This window comes from Scyliorhinus torazame, chromosome 17, assembly GCF_047496885.1.
Source record: "Scyliorhinus torazame isolate Kashiwa2021f chromosome 17, sScyTor2.1, whole genome shotgun sequence".
In the NCBI taxonomy this organism is placed as follows: Eukaryota; Metazoa; Chordata; class Chondrichthyes; order Carcharhiniformes; family Scyliorhinidae; genus Scyliorhinus; species Scyliorhinus torazame.
The window spans coordinates 111,016,535-111,034,044 of record NC_092723.1 but is presented as its reverse complement, the minus strand read 5'-3'; the positions used below and the strand labels follow the sequence as shown (position 1 = coordinate 111,034,044).

Here is a 17,510-nt window from a genome sequence, read left to right as displayed (position 1 = left end):
GGGCAAGGTTTAGAGGGGATGTACGAGGCAGGTTTTTTAACACAGAGGGTAGTGGGTGCCTGGAACTCGCTGCCGGAGGAGGTGGTCGAAGCAGGGACGATAGTGACATTTAAGGGGCATCTTGACAAATACATGAACAGGATGGGAATAGAGGGATACGGACCCAGAAAGTGTAGAAGATTTTAGTTTAGAAGGGCAGCATGGTCGGCACAGGCTTGGAGGGCCGAAGGGCCTGTTCCTGTGCTGTACTTTTCTTTGTTCTTTGTTCTCCCCTGCACCTTCCTCGTCGGACGAAGCCTGGAGTTCATTCTCCTCCTCCAGCATGTCGCCGTTCTGCTGCGTGATATTGTGGAGGACGCAGCAATACCGCAATACGGGAGGCTCTCCGAGCACTATCTTGGAGGGCTGCTCCAGAGCAGTCCAGGCACCTGAACCGCATCTTCAGGACGTCAATGCACCGCTTTATCATGACCCTGGTTGCTCCTTGTTGGGCGGGTCTCCGCGTTGGTCTGCGGCCTCCAGATACGCATCATCAGTCGTGACTGCAGCGGATAACCCCTGTTGCCCAGAAGCCAATCTCACCCGGGGGTGTACCTCGAAGCTGTCGGGAACCGTCGAGTGTGCCAGGATAAAGGCGCATACACCCTTCCTCGGTATTGGCTGCAGCTGTGCATGATGTGCATCTCGTGGTCACACACCAGCTGCATGTTGATGGAGTGGTACCTCTTTTAGTTTGTGAAAACCACCCCCTCCTGTGGTAGAGTTTGTAGGAGGACATGCATCGTGTCGACACCCCCCTGAACTTGGGGCATCCCGGTGATGGCGGCGAACTCTGCTGCCCAGGCATCCTGATGGGCTCAGTCCACATTGAAGCTAATATATTGTGCTGAGCGGGCATAAAGGGCCTCCATGACGGCGCGGATGCACCTGTGCAGTGAGGTCAGCGAGGTCGCAGACAGGTCCCCATTCGGCGTCTGGAAGGACCCCATGGTGAAAAGGTTCAGGGCGACTGCCACCGGGAACGGGTGTCCTCTCCCATAGGTCCGCGGTCCCGGGTGCTCCATGATCCAGCAGATATGCCGCATGATCCCCCAGCTCAGGCCTGCCCATCTGGCAGGTCCTCGAATGACAAGCGCTGCAGGTACACACAAGGCCAAATGCAGCACCTCCTTCCCACCCCCTTCTTGGCCTGTTGGGTGTCCGGCTCTCCATCCTCATTGTCCGGCTCCTGTTACTCTGGGGCATGCTCCCCTGCTGCAGAGTCTTCCCAGAGCAGCTACTGCTCGGACAGCTTGAGTGCATCCCCCAGAGCTGTGGTGGCCAGGCAGATAGCAACCATTCCTGGTTGTATTCTGAATTCCATTGTCTGCAGTGGGTGAAAGGCAGGCATGTTAGCTTGGTGCGTATCCCGTGCCCAACCAGGTCCAACTGGCTACACTTTGGATCTGGCCTGCACTGCAGTGCCTGTCTCCGCATATCCCCTTCCGACCCCTCCCTCATTCCCCATTCCCACACCCACTCACGGCCATTCCCTGGCACTCTGCCCTCTGCACCACACCTCTGGCTCCATCGGGGTCATAAGCGTCTCTGGCTATGGCACCTATCCTGATGTCAGGGGTACCGATGGCTGGCATTACCCATGTCAGCGGTATGCACTCCGGCCCACATCCAGCACCCTACTATCGAGGCTACTGTGGGCAGTGTTGGGTGGGCCGAGTGATGGCCTGCCATTGGGTGGCGCCCAGTTGTGGGTGGGTGGGGGGGGGGGATTGGTGGGCTGGAGGGAGGGGTTGGGGCGGGGTGGGTGCTCTACACAACCACGGGCCACAGAGGGGGGTCAATGGGGTGCGCAGCAGGTTGGCGGCTTTGCAGGGTGCTGCAATGGCGGTCAGTGCCTGGACACTCTGGTCCTGGGGGGGACACCCCACCCTCCGGTCCATCCCCTGGTCGGCCCCCGTTACTCCTCCCAGCCCTGGCTTAAGCTCCCCCCCCCCGCCCCAGCCAGCCATGACAAGCAGCCCACTGCTGCGCCTCTGGGAACAGGCCTACCTCCATTCTCTCCCTCAGCAGCCACTGAGCCTGTTTCCCGATTTGTAAAACTACAAGAGCACCTCACCGTCGGTAATTCCTCCTGGCGGAGGCGGATCATTGCGCGAGCCCTGGAGAGTACTGGGACGGGCCCGTTAATGATATGCCAACGGCATTTACTGTACCTGCGGTTTAGAACGCAATCACACCGCTGTCAAGGCACTGGAGCATTGCATTCCATTGAGCACCCGGCGCAGGCCTCAATTTGTGGCTGACGTGAGATTCTCAGCGCAATCGTGTTTCCCCATTCTGGCTTCAGCCGATGAAGAATTCCCCCCCGCCTCCCCCATCTTGAGGTGGGAGATTAAACCCAGATCCAGTTCACCTATCTTGATGGTTTAGATGAATATAGCAGATTGCAAGATATCCTTTAAAGAGCAGGAAGTTTTTGCGGTGTCCACACCAACATTTCTCCTGTAACCGACCCTACCAAAAACAAATAAACTAGCCACTTGCCTCAATTCCTGTTTGCAGGGCCTTACTATACACTAACTGGATGAGGTGTCTGCCAATAAATATAGCAACAATGGCATCACCTGAAATGTGATTAATTGGTTAATTAATTAGTTAATTCATTCTCTGGACTGACAGGGTGATAAAGTGCTTTGTAAATGCAGTTTCTTTCTTCACACTTCTGAAAAGCATCATCTGTTCTATTTAATTTCAGCAATGCTCTATTCCTTGCATTAGCCGATCTTATGGAATTAAATTACCAATTCAGTTCCAAGTTACAGACAGTTTAAGGTAAAACTATGGGCAAGACCAAATTCTCACGGCGCTGAGGACCCGGGTTCGATCCTGGGTCACTGTCCGTGTGGCGTTTGCACATTCTCCCCGTGTTTTCATGGGTCTCACTCCAACAACTTAAAGATGTGCAGAGTAGGTGAATTGGCCACGCTAATTTGCCCCTTAATTGGAAAAAATATAATTGGGTACTCTAAATTTATTTTTTAAAAGATTCAATTCTCACAGGATCCTTACAGTATAGCCTTCTGGCACTGTTGAGCACCTCATATCTTCAGGCGTGGAGGAGGCAAAAGAACAAATACAAGGGCAGGAAAAGGAATAAAATATCAGAAAAAGAGGGTGACGGGGCACTTATTTTACCATCATTACAGCAGAAATTTAAGTGACTGAAAACAGATAGATTTCTTTTTTTAAATTGTCAACATACAAGTCAAAATGCACTGTTGACATCACAGTGTTGAATGTCCAAAATAACAGGTTAACAATTAGAATCATTACTCAAAGGCAAAACATCTACCGTTTCAGGTGGCAGGCTGCCGAGAATGTCAATCAGAGCTCGGTACATCTCCTCACCAGATCCTTCAAAGAATTTGCCACAGCCAGCAACAAATAATGTATCACCTGTGGGGAAATGACAACAACTTAAATCATAATAGGGACAATACTGGGCCTTGAAGTAGATTCTGTGAATAAGTATAAGTAAAAATAAACATGTCACAGGCAAAGAGTAACGATTAGCTTTTAAACAGTGGCAATCCAATGCCCGTAATATTCTAAACGGACCTAATACAAGAGAAACCCCTGATATTCAATTAGAATAATCAACAGAGGTCATTAAAAACAAGCTCAATGGATGTAAACAATGGTCAGTGTATAACATGGCTGTGATCTAGCGGCCCTGTTATCTGTGGGTGCAAATCTTGTTTCATAGAATCCCTACAGTGCAAAAGGAGGCAATTCATCTCGTTGAATCTACACCGACCCTCTGAAAGAGCACCGTCCTTGGGCCCACTCCCCCGCCCTATCCCTGCAACCCAGTTACCTAACCTGCACATCTTTGGACATTAAGGGGCAATTGATCATAGCCGATCCTCCTGGGCAGCACAGCGGATAGCACTGTTGCTTCACAGCTCCAGGGTCCCAGGTTCCATTCCCATTTGGGCCACTGTCTGTGAGGAGTCCGTACATTCTCCCCGTGTATGCATGGGTTTCCTCCGGGTGCTCCGGTTTCCTTTCACAAGTCCCGAAAGACGTGCGGTTAGGTAATTTGGACATTCTGAATTCTCCCTCCGTGTATCCGAACAAACGCCAGAATGTGGCGACTATGGGCTTTTCACAGTAACTTCATTGCAGTGTTAATGTAAACCTACTTCTGACAAGAAAGATTATTATTGGTATGATCTTTGGATTGTGGGAGGAAACCGGACCATCCGAAGGAAACCCATGCAGGCATGGGGAGAACGTGCAAACTCCACACAGCCACTGTAGACCGGAATTGAACCCGGGTCCCTGGTGCTGTGAGGCAGCAGTGCTAACCACTGTGCCATTTGGCCACTAAATCTCACGATCAGCCAGAAATGCGATCTGTGCCCATGAGATCTCAATTTGAGATCTTCCCGAAACCTCCCAGCGGTGATTTAGTCATCTCAGAAAGAGCGTGAACCTGATTTCCATATATTTTAATAAATTTAAATGTGATTACTGAGCTTGATGTCCATGATGCATCCTCCGCTCCTGGCGATGGATGTCAGGTCAGCGTAATTCACGACTGGTTTTCAAAAGCTAAAACCAGTCCTGATAACCATTTTGGGCATGGAGGTGCCTGTACGTCCTGGAAATTGAGGGACAAGGCTGGGCATTGCCCCCTGTAGATGTCAAGAGGGAAGTGCCAGGGGGGCACATGGCTTTGGTGGGGTTACCTCCTCTATTGGAGCAGGGTTCCTCTTATGTGAGGTGGTGGGTAGAGAGGGGGGAGCTCTGATGCCTATGGGGTGGGGGTTGGAGAAGGAAGTTGGGAGTACCCTGATGCCTGTGAAGGAGGGTGGGGTGCCTTGATGCTTTGGAAGGGGGTCCCGATCTTTGTGGGAGGGGGACGGTTCCTTAAATTTAACATTGAGATCAGGGCACCCTATAAAAATGGCACCCCAATCTCAGAATCCCAGCTTTGCCGGCGTGTTTAGTCTGTGTGATTCTTGCCAGCACTTTGAAACCGCACAGAGTGCTGTTTAATCAGGCGAGAAACGTTGGTGAGTTTCGCACAGCTTTTCTTGCCTGATCCAACAATTTTGGGAAAATTGCATGCCCCATCTCTTCCACTTCATGGTAAAATTCCCCTTTGATTTGGTTTTCATTATATTTGTGTCACATTCTTATTTCTAACGGTGTCTGTACTTTCATTCCCACTGAGGAGCAATGATTTTACAAACAGCAAGTGCAAATCACAACCTAAACGTTCTCACTTTTTGTCTCAGTTTGTGAAATACAACTTGCTTCTGGGTTTCCCATCTGTTGTACTTGATCAGCTTGATGTGTGTGGCAGGTCAGCAAATTTACAGATTGTGGGCACTAAACAGACGGAAGCTAAGGTCTCTTCTTGGGCTCTAGTCATGAGGCCAGAGGAAAACGGAGTACCTCTTCAGGTACTCAAGGTCTGGGCCTGAGTATCGGAGGCCACTGGGAGAGCACGTAAAGAGAACAGTGAAGCTGGGGTGTGAGTGATCAGTCTGGAACCCATTCATTGGCAACCAAATGTCATGGAGTGTTTCTGAGAAATTAATTTATGCTTGTTCAGAGAAACAGAAAATAGGAGCATGGGAGCAGGAAGTCATTCAGCCCTTCCAGCCTGCTGTGCCATTCAATAGGATCATGGCTGATCCTCTATTGCCACGCCTACTCCTGCTCGCTCCCCAAAATCTTTGATATTTAGAGTCTAAAAATCTATTTTATTCTTAAATACATTCAGCCACTTGGGGGCGATTTTGAGCCCGCACTAACCGCATGCAAGGTCAGCGATGCGGGCAGAAAATTAGGAGAGAATCGAGAAATGGGATTCTTGCCAGAAAGATCGCGTTTCCCAATTTTCCTCACTCCTTGCCGGTGATGTCACAAGGTTCATAAAGGGAACCTCATTTAAATAGATTTGATTCATCGGCCCTCACTAAATACATCGGCGAGGTTGACAACAGGTTTGGCCAAACCGGAATCAGTTGAGGGGATCCCTCCAGGGACACGGGGTGGGGGAGGTTGAAGAGAGAGACATGCCTGTGTAATACCCTGGCACTGCCCCATGCATAGGTTGACACTGCATGGTGGTACGGTAACAACCTGGCAGTGCCAACCTATGCAGTGCCAACCTGTGCCAGGGGCCGGCCCTAGTGGGAGCCACATTGGGGGGTTGGGTTCATTTAAAAGTGTTGGTGGTGGGGGGGGGGTCTACGAGCATGGGGTGGGGGGAATTCTGATGATGATTGTCAGGGGTGGGGGGGCCGATACCACCGTGATGGGTGTTGGGGCCATTAGTCAGTAGCACTGATCTGGGCACTCTTTAAAGATGGCACCCCAATTTCTGTGGAGCCAGGTCCCAGCTCTGTAGCCAGGCCCCATCCCACCAGAGTGACTGCGTAAACCATGGCCACTCTTTCTGAGGCTCAAGAGCTGCAGAGAATCTGGTCTGTGCGACTGGAGAGTTACCTTTCCAGTTTTCAGTCTGAGCCTGTCCCTTTGCCAAATTCTTGTAAGATTCTGCCCTTGGCCTCCACAGTCTTCTGTGGTAGAGAATTCCACAGGTCCACTGCCCTCTGAATGAAGAGGTTTCTCCTCATCCCAGTCCTAAATAGCTCACCTGTATCCTGAGACTGTGTCCCCTTGTTATAGACATCCCTAGTCAGGAGAACCATCAGGGGCTGTTTAGCACAGGGCTAAATTGCTGGCTTTGAAAGCAGACCAAGGCAGGCCAGCAGCACGGTTCAATTCCCGTACCAGCCTCCCCGAACAGGCGCCGGAATGTGGCGACTAGGGGCTTTTCACAGTAACTTCATTTGAAGCCTACTTGTGACAATAAATGATTTTCATTTCATCCCAGCATCCAGTCCATTCAGCACCATCAGAATTTAATATGTTTCAGTGAGATCCCCTCATTCTTCTGAACTCCAGTGAATACAGGCCTAGTCGGCCCAATCTCTCCTCATGCAACAATTCTGCCATCCCAGAAATCAGTCTGGTTAAATCTGTTAAACTAGCAGTTCAAACACGCAAGGTTTCATGGTTCAAAAAGTAGCACACCAGTAAAAACATGGGTTAGTTAAGACACCCTGGCTGTTTTGGCCATTGTATGCATTGCGATAGATTTTTAAGACCGTGGCTACCAGTTGTACCATGGTAAGGTTGGAACAGCAGGGTGAAATCTACCGACCTCACCAGGAGGGAATAAATAAGTAGACAGGGGAAATGTTGGTGTGGTGGTAATATCACTGGTCTAGCAATCCAGAGGCCTAGGCTAATGTTCTCGGGGAAAAAAGGTTCAAATCTCACCATGACAGCTGATAAAGTAAGTTAGTAAAATCTGCAATATAAAGCTAATCACCAGTGATAGTGACCATTAAAATCAACCATTGATTGTTGTAAAAACCTATCTGGTTCACTCCACGTTTAGGGAAGGAAATCTGTCATCTGTACCTGGTCTGGCTGACATGGGACTCTGTTCAAAGGCAATTAGGGGTAGACAATACAAGCTTGCCTTGCCAGTGACACAGGTATCCCATGAAAGAATAACAAGAATGCCTTTATACAGATTTAAAGTTGCTTTGTAAAAATAAAACTATGGAAGGTTTTGATTGGGAACATGGGGAGGAACCGTTTCCAGTGACAGCAGGGTCAATAAGAAGAGAAAACTTGATTGAAGGGAACTGGCAAAAGAACTAAGCATTTTGGGCTGGATTTTGTGGTCAGCAGTAAAGCAACAGTACTCGCTGATGATCTTGACGAAAGGTGCCAATAAAGATCTAGTGAGCTCGTGTCCTGTTTTCTCTTTTCTCCACATCAATTTTAATTTGGCGCCAATTGAAGGAGATCTCCTGGCAGCCAGCAGCAATGATGCCATCAAGCAAGGTAAGCAACCAATTAAACTGAAGTAATCCTGCAGGCAGCAAACTAAGAAGTGAAATGTCATAAGTGAAATGACTGTATTCATAGACTCTCTACAGTGCAGAAGGAGGCCACTGAGCCCAGAGAGTCTGCACCGACCCTCTTTTTAAAACATTTTAGTGTACCCAATTCATTTTTCCAATTAAGGGGCAATTTAACATGGCCAATCCACCTAGCCTGCACATCTTTGGGTTGTGGGGGTGAAACCCACGCAAACACGGGGAGAATGTGCAAACACCACACGGACAGTATCCCAGAGCCGGGATCAAACCTGGGACCTCGGCGCCGTGAGGCAGCAGGGCTAACCCACTGCGCCACCGTGCTGCCCTGCACCGACCCTCTGAAAGAGCACCCTACCCAGGTGCACTCTCGCATCCACCTCACCCAATCCTCGTAACCTAACCTGCACATCCCCAGACACTAGGGGATAATTTACCATGGCCAATCCACCTAACCTGCACATCTTTGGACTGTGGGAGGAAACCAGAGCACCCGGAGGGAACCCACGCAGACATGGGATGAATGTGCAATCTCCACAGTCACCCAAGGCGGGAATTGAACCTGGGTCCTTGGCTCTGTGAGGCAGCAGTGCTAACCACTGTGCCACCGTGCAGCCTCTTTTACTTGCTGATTTTAAAAATTTTACATGTAGCAATATGGAGAATTGGAACAAGTCCATGGGAGTAATGGGAGAAATTAAACTTTTATTAAAATGTGGAATTTTGTATCATATTAGAGAAATTTAGTAAGTAAAATTACTAAAACTACTCTTTCAGGATCTGTGAGGCTGTTCTGCAATAATTGTGAACATATTATGCTATTAAAAATTAGTTACATCTCATTCAACAAGGTGTAGCGCTTTCAAGGGTTTTTACTAAAACCATAATCTTAGTTTGCACTTCAAAAAGCCCCAATGAGGTTGTAAAGCACTATGTCCGAGGATGGAAACGTCACTATATAAACACCAGTCTCTTTTTTACTGCACTACCTCTGGATGCATAGGAAAAGGCTAATGTTGTTGGGGGTCACAATGCTACAGTAAGTAACTCTACAGGAGGGTAGTATTTAAAAGAAGGCCACAAGTTACTGATGGAGGGCATCTTGAACTCTTGCTTTCTTGATCTTTTCGAAACTAACTTCAAACAAGGTTTTAAGAGGCATTGTGAACTAAAAGTCCAAACAGCCCTCGAAACTCACCATGCACATGTCAAATAACTTCTTACAAAATACTGATAAGATGTTTCTTGAAGCAACATGGCCTGGAAATTTAGCGGGGCAGCAGAAAAGGTGCATAATGGGTGCTAAACAGCAGTCCTGAGTTTCTAATATTGCTGGCAGGAAGTGATCACTCAGTAAGAGGTCATACTGATAAAGGCCAGAAAATCTTTTCTGAATTTTCCACACAGGTCCAGAGAAGGGGCCTCATGCCTATTTGCTGTTGGTAGCTGCGTTCAGGAAAATCAGGTTTATTTGTGGCCTTGAACTGAAGGTCCTTAAAGGAAGTACTGTAGACTACTGTGTACTACTGGCAAGATAAGTTTTCGAAACATACTCTTTAGATTGAAGAGCCGGGTTGAAGTGGGCTGCTGCCGTCATTAGGGTCTATCCTACCTAATTGTTGCTGCCCCTTCCCTATCATTGAAGTTTAATCCCACACAGACATTACAGACGTGAACCCACTCTATCCCATAAATCACTGACAAGCAGTCCCCTCCTCTTGTGCACCATCACTTATTAATTGAATATTTGGGGTTTAATTGTATTCAGCTGATGGGGATTTAACTGTGCCCATAAATACAGGAGCAGGCTGAAACTTCTGCTGTTGAATTGGAGGTGCGTGCCATGCGTGTGTGTCTGTATATCAAATCTTCCCCTTTTACTGCTCTTAATTCTTCCTTCCCACCCCACATCCCAAACACTGCCACTAACTACATTTTAATCGCTCACGCTAACTGCCCCTTCCCTCCAGCTACTGACCTAGTTACCCTCACCTTCAACCTCCACCACTTACCTGACCAAGCATCACCAGCTCAGTGTAAACGAGGCTCGAGACCCAGATGGATAGTATCTTAAAACTCATCATTTTGGCACAGGCAGGGTCAGTTCCTTGCACTGGGCACCCACACCCAAATAACCAAAAAATGGGTGCGCCCAAATGTATGTCTTAATTTGAAAATTCATAAACTTGGTTAATCAAAACTAAAAACTTGAGATTTCTATCCAGACAAATGTAAATAGAGTCAATACAATAGGCAGTCAAGAATGTTTCAGATCTAACCTAGTCTATAAAAACTTTAAAAGAAAGCCATTAGGCCTTATTACATATAAAGATTGCTTTGTACTCAAAAAGCCTCCCTCAGCAGAGGCAAATGTGGATTACTCTTAAAAAATCAAAGCATGTCTAGCGAGTATTCAGTACAGGCTACAGCTATCTATATGTTGAATGGTTATTTTGTTACACTGTAGAGGGAGGTTTCAGCTACACTCACCAGTGAATACAGCTGGTGCTTCACTGCTATTCTCTTTTGTCACAAAGTAGCAGATATGTCCTGATGTATGACAGGGTGTAAAGAGGCATCTCACATTCAAAGAGCCAACCTGAATGGTTAAGCACATCACGTCTTGTCATTAGTTTAATTTTTAAACAACGTTTTACTCACTCTAAGAATGACTTAGCTATTTCTCTAACTTGCTATCGTATCTCTTTTCCCAAACCATGTTGATTTCATAAAGTAAACTATGACTGAGCTTTATATATAGACTAGCAAAACATACAGAGGACAACATATAATTCATTTTCTTTGTGCAAAAAAAGGTCCTTATTAAAAGTAGCACTGCAGCTGCAAAACCTGGCACTGCACAGGGCATAGTCAGCAGGTGAAATGGGTACATTCTGAGATGCAGGGTCACCAAACACTTGCCCTCGGATGGTAGAGATTTAAGGAGCCTCTAGCATGACTGCAAGGTAGTACAGTGGTTAGCACTGTTGCGTCACAGCTCCAGGGTCCCAGGTTAGATTCCCGACTTGGATCACTGTCTGTGTGGAGTCTGCACGTTCTCCGTGTGCCTGCGTGGGTTTCCTCCGGATGCTCCGGTTTCCTCCCACAAGTCCCGAAAGACGTGCTGTTCAGTAATTTGGACATTTTGAATTCTCCCTCTGTGTACCCGAAGAGGTGCCGGAATGTGGCGACTAGGGGCTTTTCACAGTAACTTCATTGCAGTGTTAATGCAAGCCTACTTGTGATAATAAAGATTATTATTAATGGCAAAACATTACTTGGAGGGGGGGGGGGGGAGAGAGAGAGAGAGAGAGGACAAGAAGACTCACTCAATCTACCGCATCTATATTTATCTCCTGGGAACCCAGTTAGTCATCAAGCAGTCCATAGCCCAAATCACTCTAAGCTGGCCAGTGTACTCAATTAGTCTCCATGGAAATGAAAGACAGCAAAGGACATTTTTTTTAATGAGGTGGCAATTATTTGTCTTGGAAATTTGATACAGAAAAGTTAAAATAATTTGAATCTAATCCCTAAACTCATTATAAATTCCTAAATTCTATTGAAATTCATTCACATAATATAGCTATGGCTGGCAAATTGAAAGCAAAAGAAACTTATTTACAGGTAATCTTTTTAGTTAGGACATGCTCAAAGTTTGGTGATGTACCTGGAATGTTTTTTTATGTGTCGCTCTGCAAGTGAGAGCTCTAATCCGATCATCACCACCATAGACCTGAAGATCAGGTACCTTCATCACCAGCTCCTCATTACCTCCAGCATGGTCCCTGGATACAAGACAGCAGAACAATATCATCAAAACTAGGTATCAAATAATGCAGGAAAGCAGCTAATGCATGTATGCACAGTTGCGGGGTGAATGGGGAGGGAGATGATGCATACCCACTGACAGAAACTCTCTCTCCATAACCAGACTGCATCAGTTGTACCTTGATCTGGAGTTGTAATCTCTCAGTTTTTATTGATAGTCCCCTTAGTGGCATTGTTTTCCTTACCCATTGCCGCTGTTCCCGCCACTTTTGCATTGGAACACCATCTCATTGCCATTGGTTGCATTTTGTATTGCTGTCTGCAATGCACCATAACTCCCTAGGTCCTGTACCCTCTATATTATTCAGCAACTCCCATGTCACCTCTATATTATTCAGCAACTCCCATGTCATCGCCATATTCTCTATATTTCCCTAACTATTCCCATCAGCATATTGATACAAATTAGGTCAAAGAAAATATTCATGCCCTTGCCACCAATTCTATCGCTTTCTTGGCTCTTGCTAAAGTCAAATCTCAGTATTCTGTTCAGCCCAATTGAGCATCAGCAGCATACCTGTCACTAAGTCCTCTAACTTCCACACCCAACACTGCTAAATGTCTTATCCATACCTTTGCCACTTCTGGACAGAACACATCCAAGATTCCCCTTGTTAACTTCCCAAATTCCAACCCTCAAACTCCAAATGTTGTCTCCCCCATCCTCTGCTGCACTAGGTTGCTTATCTCTCTGTAGCCAACAATTTAAAATGTTTATTACTCAGGGTCTTACCTCTCCATACCTCTAGTCTTTACCAATCTTACCTCTCAACCAATACCCTTTGGTTCTCAGACTTTGATTGCCTGTGCATCATTCCCTCCTTAATACTCCAGCATCAGTGATAGATCCTTGATGCTGTCTCAGCCTTACTCTCTGGAACTCCCTCTTTAAACTTTATCATACCCTTTCAGCCTTTAATTGTGTTGGGGTGTTTTATATGTTAAAAACACTATGTAAATGTAGACTGCTGTTCTCTAGATTTTGATTTTTTTGTAAGTCCAGACCTGAATATAGAATCACCTGCAGAAATACACTGAGCTAACAACCCAAAATCAACAGTCAGCTTGATGCCAGAGTTTTATTGCAGGTTTACGCTGGCTACAGTAGGTGCTTTTTCTGTGTTTAAAATTCACTTTAAAAACACACACACCTACCAGTGGTGGTGTGTGGTAAGAACTGTGGTCAGTTTTACTCCATGCTTTTTAACTGCTTCAACTACCTGAAAGAAAATAAAACAAAGATAACACAACACACTTGGAACTGAACTCCTTTTGCAACTTTCAAAGCACAGGTCTTCGAAAATGAACTCTGTAATTTGGTAAATGAATGTTATGCAGTATAATTACATAATTTATAAAGAAAATTGGAGAAGTAAATCACTGGTGATCTGATGTAGAAATCAAGTGAAATAATGGCTTTCATATACTATTTATAAAATTAATCAGAATGTTCCATTTTCTTCATTCAGGTTGTATTATTATACACATAACATTCATTTTACTTGGTCAGTGAATTCTGATAAGCTCCAATTGCATAGGAATATAGTTCTAAAGCTATTAGGCACAGGTTGGCGAGAGTCAAAGCTTAGGGCCCTCTCTTATTGCGCACAGGTATACTGTAAAGGTTTCACAGTTTAATTGGTCAATCGTCAATATATTGCATTTTCATGACTTCAAAACATCCCAAAGCACTTTACAGTTTCATAACAAAATACTTTAAAGTATTGCTATGTACAAGACTTGACAGCCAATTTTAATCAGTTAACCTGCAATCCAAAGTTACATGTCTGCATAACAAAATTGTCTAAATTATAATGTAATGCAGGAAATACGTCAGTGCTTTGTTAAATATTCGCTCATGGGTCAGCATTTGTTGCACATCCCTTATTGCCCTCAACTGAGTGGTTTGCTAGGCCATTTTTACAGAATGTGGATCTGGAGTCACGTGCAGGCTAGTCCAGGTAATAACAGCAAATTTCCACTTTGCTATTGCCTCCCTCATGCAAAAAAATAGCTTTACCAAGCAGATATTATAAATTTAATTTACCGTAATTTGAACTTTAAATGCCGTATTGCTAACTGATAAGCTGAACCAAATTAACAGTCAAGTTTTAAAAATATATATATTTCTGTAAGGGCTGATATCAAATTCTGTAATAATACAGGTGCAGCAGAATAAAACTGTTATAAGTAGATACTTATGTGAGTTTTGGGTTAATTGATACTCAACCAGTGCTGTGTCATTCATGTTAAAGACAGAACTGTGGGGGCGGCACGGTGGTGCAGTGGTTAACACTGCTGCCTCATGGCGCTGAGGTCCCGGGTTCGATCCCGACCCCGAGTCACAGTCTGTGTGGAGTTTGCACATTCTCCCCGTGTCTGAGTGGGTCTCACCCCCACAACCCGAAGATGTGCAGGTTAGGTGGATTGGCCATGCTAAATTGCTCCTTAATTGGAAAAAATAATTGCGTACTCTAAATTTATTTAAAAAAAGACAGAACTGTGGTTATGCAGTGTTAATTGAGTTGGCTTTTGTAAGATCACCCAAGTGCTGATTTAGATAACTCATATAAAACACCTGAATAGAATCATAAACCCAGTCCCTTTGTGTTGCAGCCATAAACAAAGCACAAATAAGAGAGAACTTCTGATCTGCTTTAATAGCATTATAATCAAATAGGAAAGTATACCAACATCGAACTAGCAATAATATTTTACATAGATTTTTGTTCTTGCTTGCCTTCTGTGGCTCCACTGGATCCACCACTGCTGCTTCTTTGGTTTCATTATCAATGAGGAGATACATATAGTTATCAGCCAGTGCTGGCAACAATTCAACCTTCATGTTTGCCTGAATAATGGTTTCAGACTTTCTAACGACACTTCCAGAGTGTAAGTAAAATGAACCTGCAGACAGAGAATGCAAATAAATAAACACATATGAAATTGTATAAATTATTCTTGCATTTCATATTAACATTGAAAATAAACTGTTAACTGACAATAATTGTTTTTAGTTTGGAAAAGGGGTCTCTAATTTTAGAATCAAAGAATGCTAACAACAGGCAAAACCATATTTGTTCAAGTCTTTCTCCCCCGTCCTAACTTTCTGCTCTCCTATTCTGAATGCTTTATTTTGCTACGGCAACATCTATTGGTGCCATTACCCTTCCCTACCCCACCCAAGCAAATAGTCTCTCAGTGCTCATTTATATTTCATCCAACTGTCACAAAATGTATTTCCAGCACAAAATTGTTCAGGAAAAGGCTCCGTTACCTGACTGCCATCAGTCATAACCAACTGCATTAGTTAGTATTGAAAAGGGCCTGTATCTTTATGAAGCAACTTTATGATTTAGCATAGAATCTCCTGTATCTTAATAAACTGCACAAACTATACACCAATCACCAGAATATTGACCTATACCTATGTATGTATATGAACTTGGTTTAATAACCAATTTGTCAGTCTGTTAAAATAGCACTTCATTTTTATAGCACTACACCTTTTCACATTATTATTTTTAACCAAGATAAGAGTGGCCTCTTTGTCCAAGTCTCCATTAATGTTGCTCTATTGGTGTCCACTAGGATATTCACGAGAACATACCATATTGTCTCCCTCATTTTTTGGGCCACTACCTGTCACTGACAGGCCAATCATGATGTTTCTAAAACATGTGTTTATTTATTTCCTTGAAGGTATTTCAACTGGGAACAGGGGCTCGTATTTTAAACAGCACTAAATAATTAAAATCCAGAATCTGGTTTGAACACCTCCCCAACGCAAGAAATGTACCCAGGGCCTGATACAAACTGTATTAATCCCCAGTCAGCACGTCACAAAGTTCGGCCTCTGTGCTCAACTGGCAGGTCCACAAGAAACACATCTCTCAAAACAAAGAGACATGTATTTTACCACTTTAATTCAATTAACTAGAATGGCTTCAGGATTAGAGATAAAATTACAACATCATGTAAACTATTATAAAATACTTAGGTACAGGAAAAGTTAAATATGAACGACAATCTTTCTTCGTTTTCAAACAGGATATAACCCTTTTGAAACATATTACATCGATATCTAATGATAGAAATGTTTGTAACTAGAGCACCTGGATGTATTATTGAGAAGAAATTGTTGCATTTGGCATGACAGTAACTGGAGTGACAAATGCAACTGTAACTTATCTGATTGGGGAGAGTTGTGTGACAGTCATCCTGGGGGCAAAGAGAAGGAACGGGAGCCTACCGAGCCTGCGAGCAGCAGCTGTCAGCACAGTTACACTCACACTGCCGAGTCGGGGCAGGTTCACCAACATAGTCAGAACCGGCGACCGGGAACCGGAGATCGGCACTGGGAGCTCGACAGCCTTTCACCTCCAACCCTGAGCTGCCCCTTCATTGGGTAATCTCAGCCAATTGCAACATTTTCCCCGTAACCCATGGGCGGAGCACAAGTTGCCATTTGTGAAGAAAATTAAAAGGGGCCCAAGGTGCAGTTGGGTTTTCACAAACATCTGCACAAGGGGGTGAAAATATTCGTGCTGGTTGTCAGAGATTGAACCCGCGCTGATGTCTGTCCGGGATCTACACTCTTTCTGGGAGTGGGGCAGGAAGATTATTTGTGTGGGCAGGAATTACGCCGAACACGCCCGGGAGTTGGGGAACCCGCTGCCCGGCGCCGAGCCGCTGCTCTTCCTCAAGCCGCCCAGTGCCTACCTGCGGCCGGGCTCGGCGATCCGGCCACCCCGCTACAGCCGCCGACTGCAGCCCGAGGTGGAATTGGGCTTGGTACTGGCTAAGGGCGGCAGCTCCATCCCGCAGGAGGAGGCTATGGGCTACCTAGGGGGCTACGCACTATGCCTGGACATGACAGCCCGGGACACCCAGGAGGAGTGCAAGAGGAAAGGACATCCCTGGACTCTGGCCAAAGCCTTCGACTGTTCCTGCCCGGTCAGCGACTTCATCCCCAAGGACAAGCTCCCCGACCCGCACAGCCTGACTCTCTGGCTCAAGGTCAATGGGCAGCTCAGACAGCAAGGGCACACCTCACAGATGCTATTTCCCATCCCCCATCTCATTAGCTACATCAGTGGGATTATCAGGCTGGAAGAAGGAGACCTGATTCTCACCGGAACGCCTGCAGGAGTGTCTGATGTACAGGAAGACGATGAGCTGCAAGCTGGTATTGACGACCTGGTTACCATGAAGTTCAAAGTGAAAAGCGATTAATTTTGTTGAAAATGTAATTGCTTGCTTTGCAGTTTTTTTTCTGACCAACAGCAGCATAGAAGTGCTTGCCAATGATTCAACATTCATTCAACCGGGGGGAAGCTACTCGATCCGAAGGCTGCATCAGACTGGCATATTGAAGACCAAAATGCTGACGAATTAAATAATCATTTTTAAAATTGCAATTAGTTTTTCAATCTCTCTTGGCACAAATACGTTTTCATCTGGTTTTCTGTTTAAATGGTGATTTGGTATTTTTCCTATATTACAAGTGACAGCAATGCAAACTGATTCTTATTGCAAATTGTGTGCAAAATGGCTGCTACACTCTTTGCATTGTAACAGTTCATTGTCATTGGCTCATTGTGTCTGCGCCAGCCATCCAGTACCTATCCATTCTAGTCCCATTTTCCAACACTTGGTCCGTAACCTTGTATGCTATGGCATTTCAAGTGCTCATCCAAATGT

General features: G+C 45.4%; 2 protein-coding genes across 6 annotated transcripts in view; one reads left to right on the top strand and one right to left on the bottom strand.

Annotated features, from left to right (window-relative positions):
- The window catches only part of hagh (hydroxyacylglutathione hydrolase), a 35,278-nt gene extending 18,599 nt beyond the window's left edge, over positions 1 to 16,679 (bottom strand). For 2 of the 5 annotated variants that reach the window (XR_011935812.1, XM_072480872.1), the window contains exons 1-6: positions 16,060 to 16,217; positions 14,548 to 14,714; positions 12,963 to 13,027; positions 11,647 to 11,764; positions 10,467 to 10,575; positions 3,353 to 3,456 (exon numbers count right to left, since the gene is read on the bottom strand). Coding sequence is in view for 4 of the 5 variants with exons in the window: in XM_072480872.1 (XP_072336973.1) it covers positions 3,353 to 3,456; positions 10,467 to 10,575; positions 11,647 to 11,764; positions 12,963 to 13,027; positions 14,548 to 14,714; positions 16,060 to 16,129 (633 nt within the window). In the remaining variant the exon portion in view is untranslated. The other 3 variants (XM_072480873.1, XM_072480875.1, XM_072480876.1) reach the window with 3 other exon arrangements.
- fahd1 (fumarylacetoacetate hydrolase domain containing 1) lies at positions 16,253 to 17,227 on the top strand. The gene has a single exon (XM_072480877.1). It carries the CDS (start codon positions 16,383 to 16,385, stop codon positions 17,040 to 17,042), a length of 660 nt encoding a protein of 219 aa, XP_072336978.1. The 5' UTR covers positions 16,253 to 16,382; the 3' UTR covers positions 17,043 to 17,227.
- Positions 17,228 to 17,510: the final 283 nt, after the last annotated feature.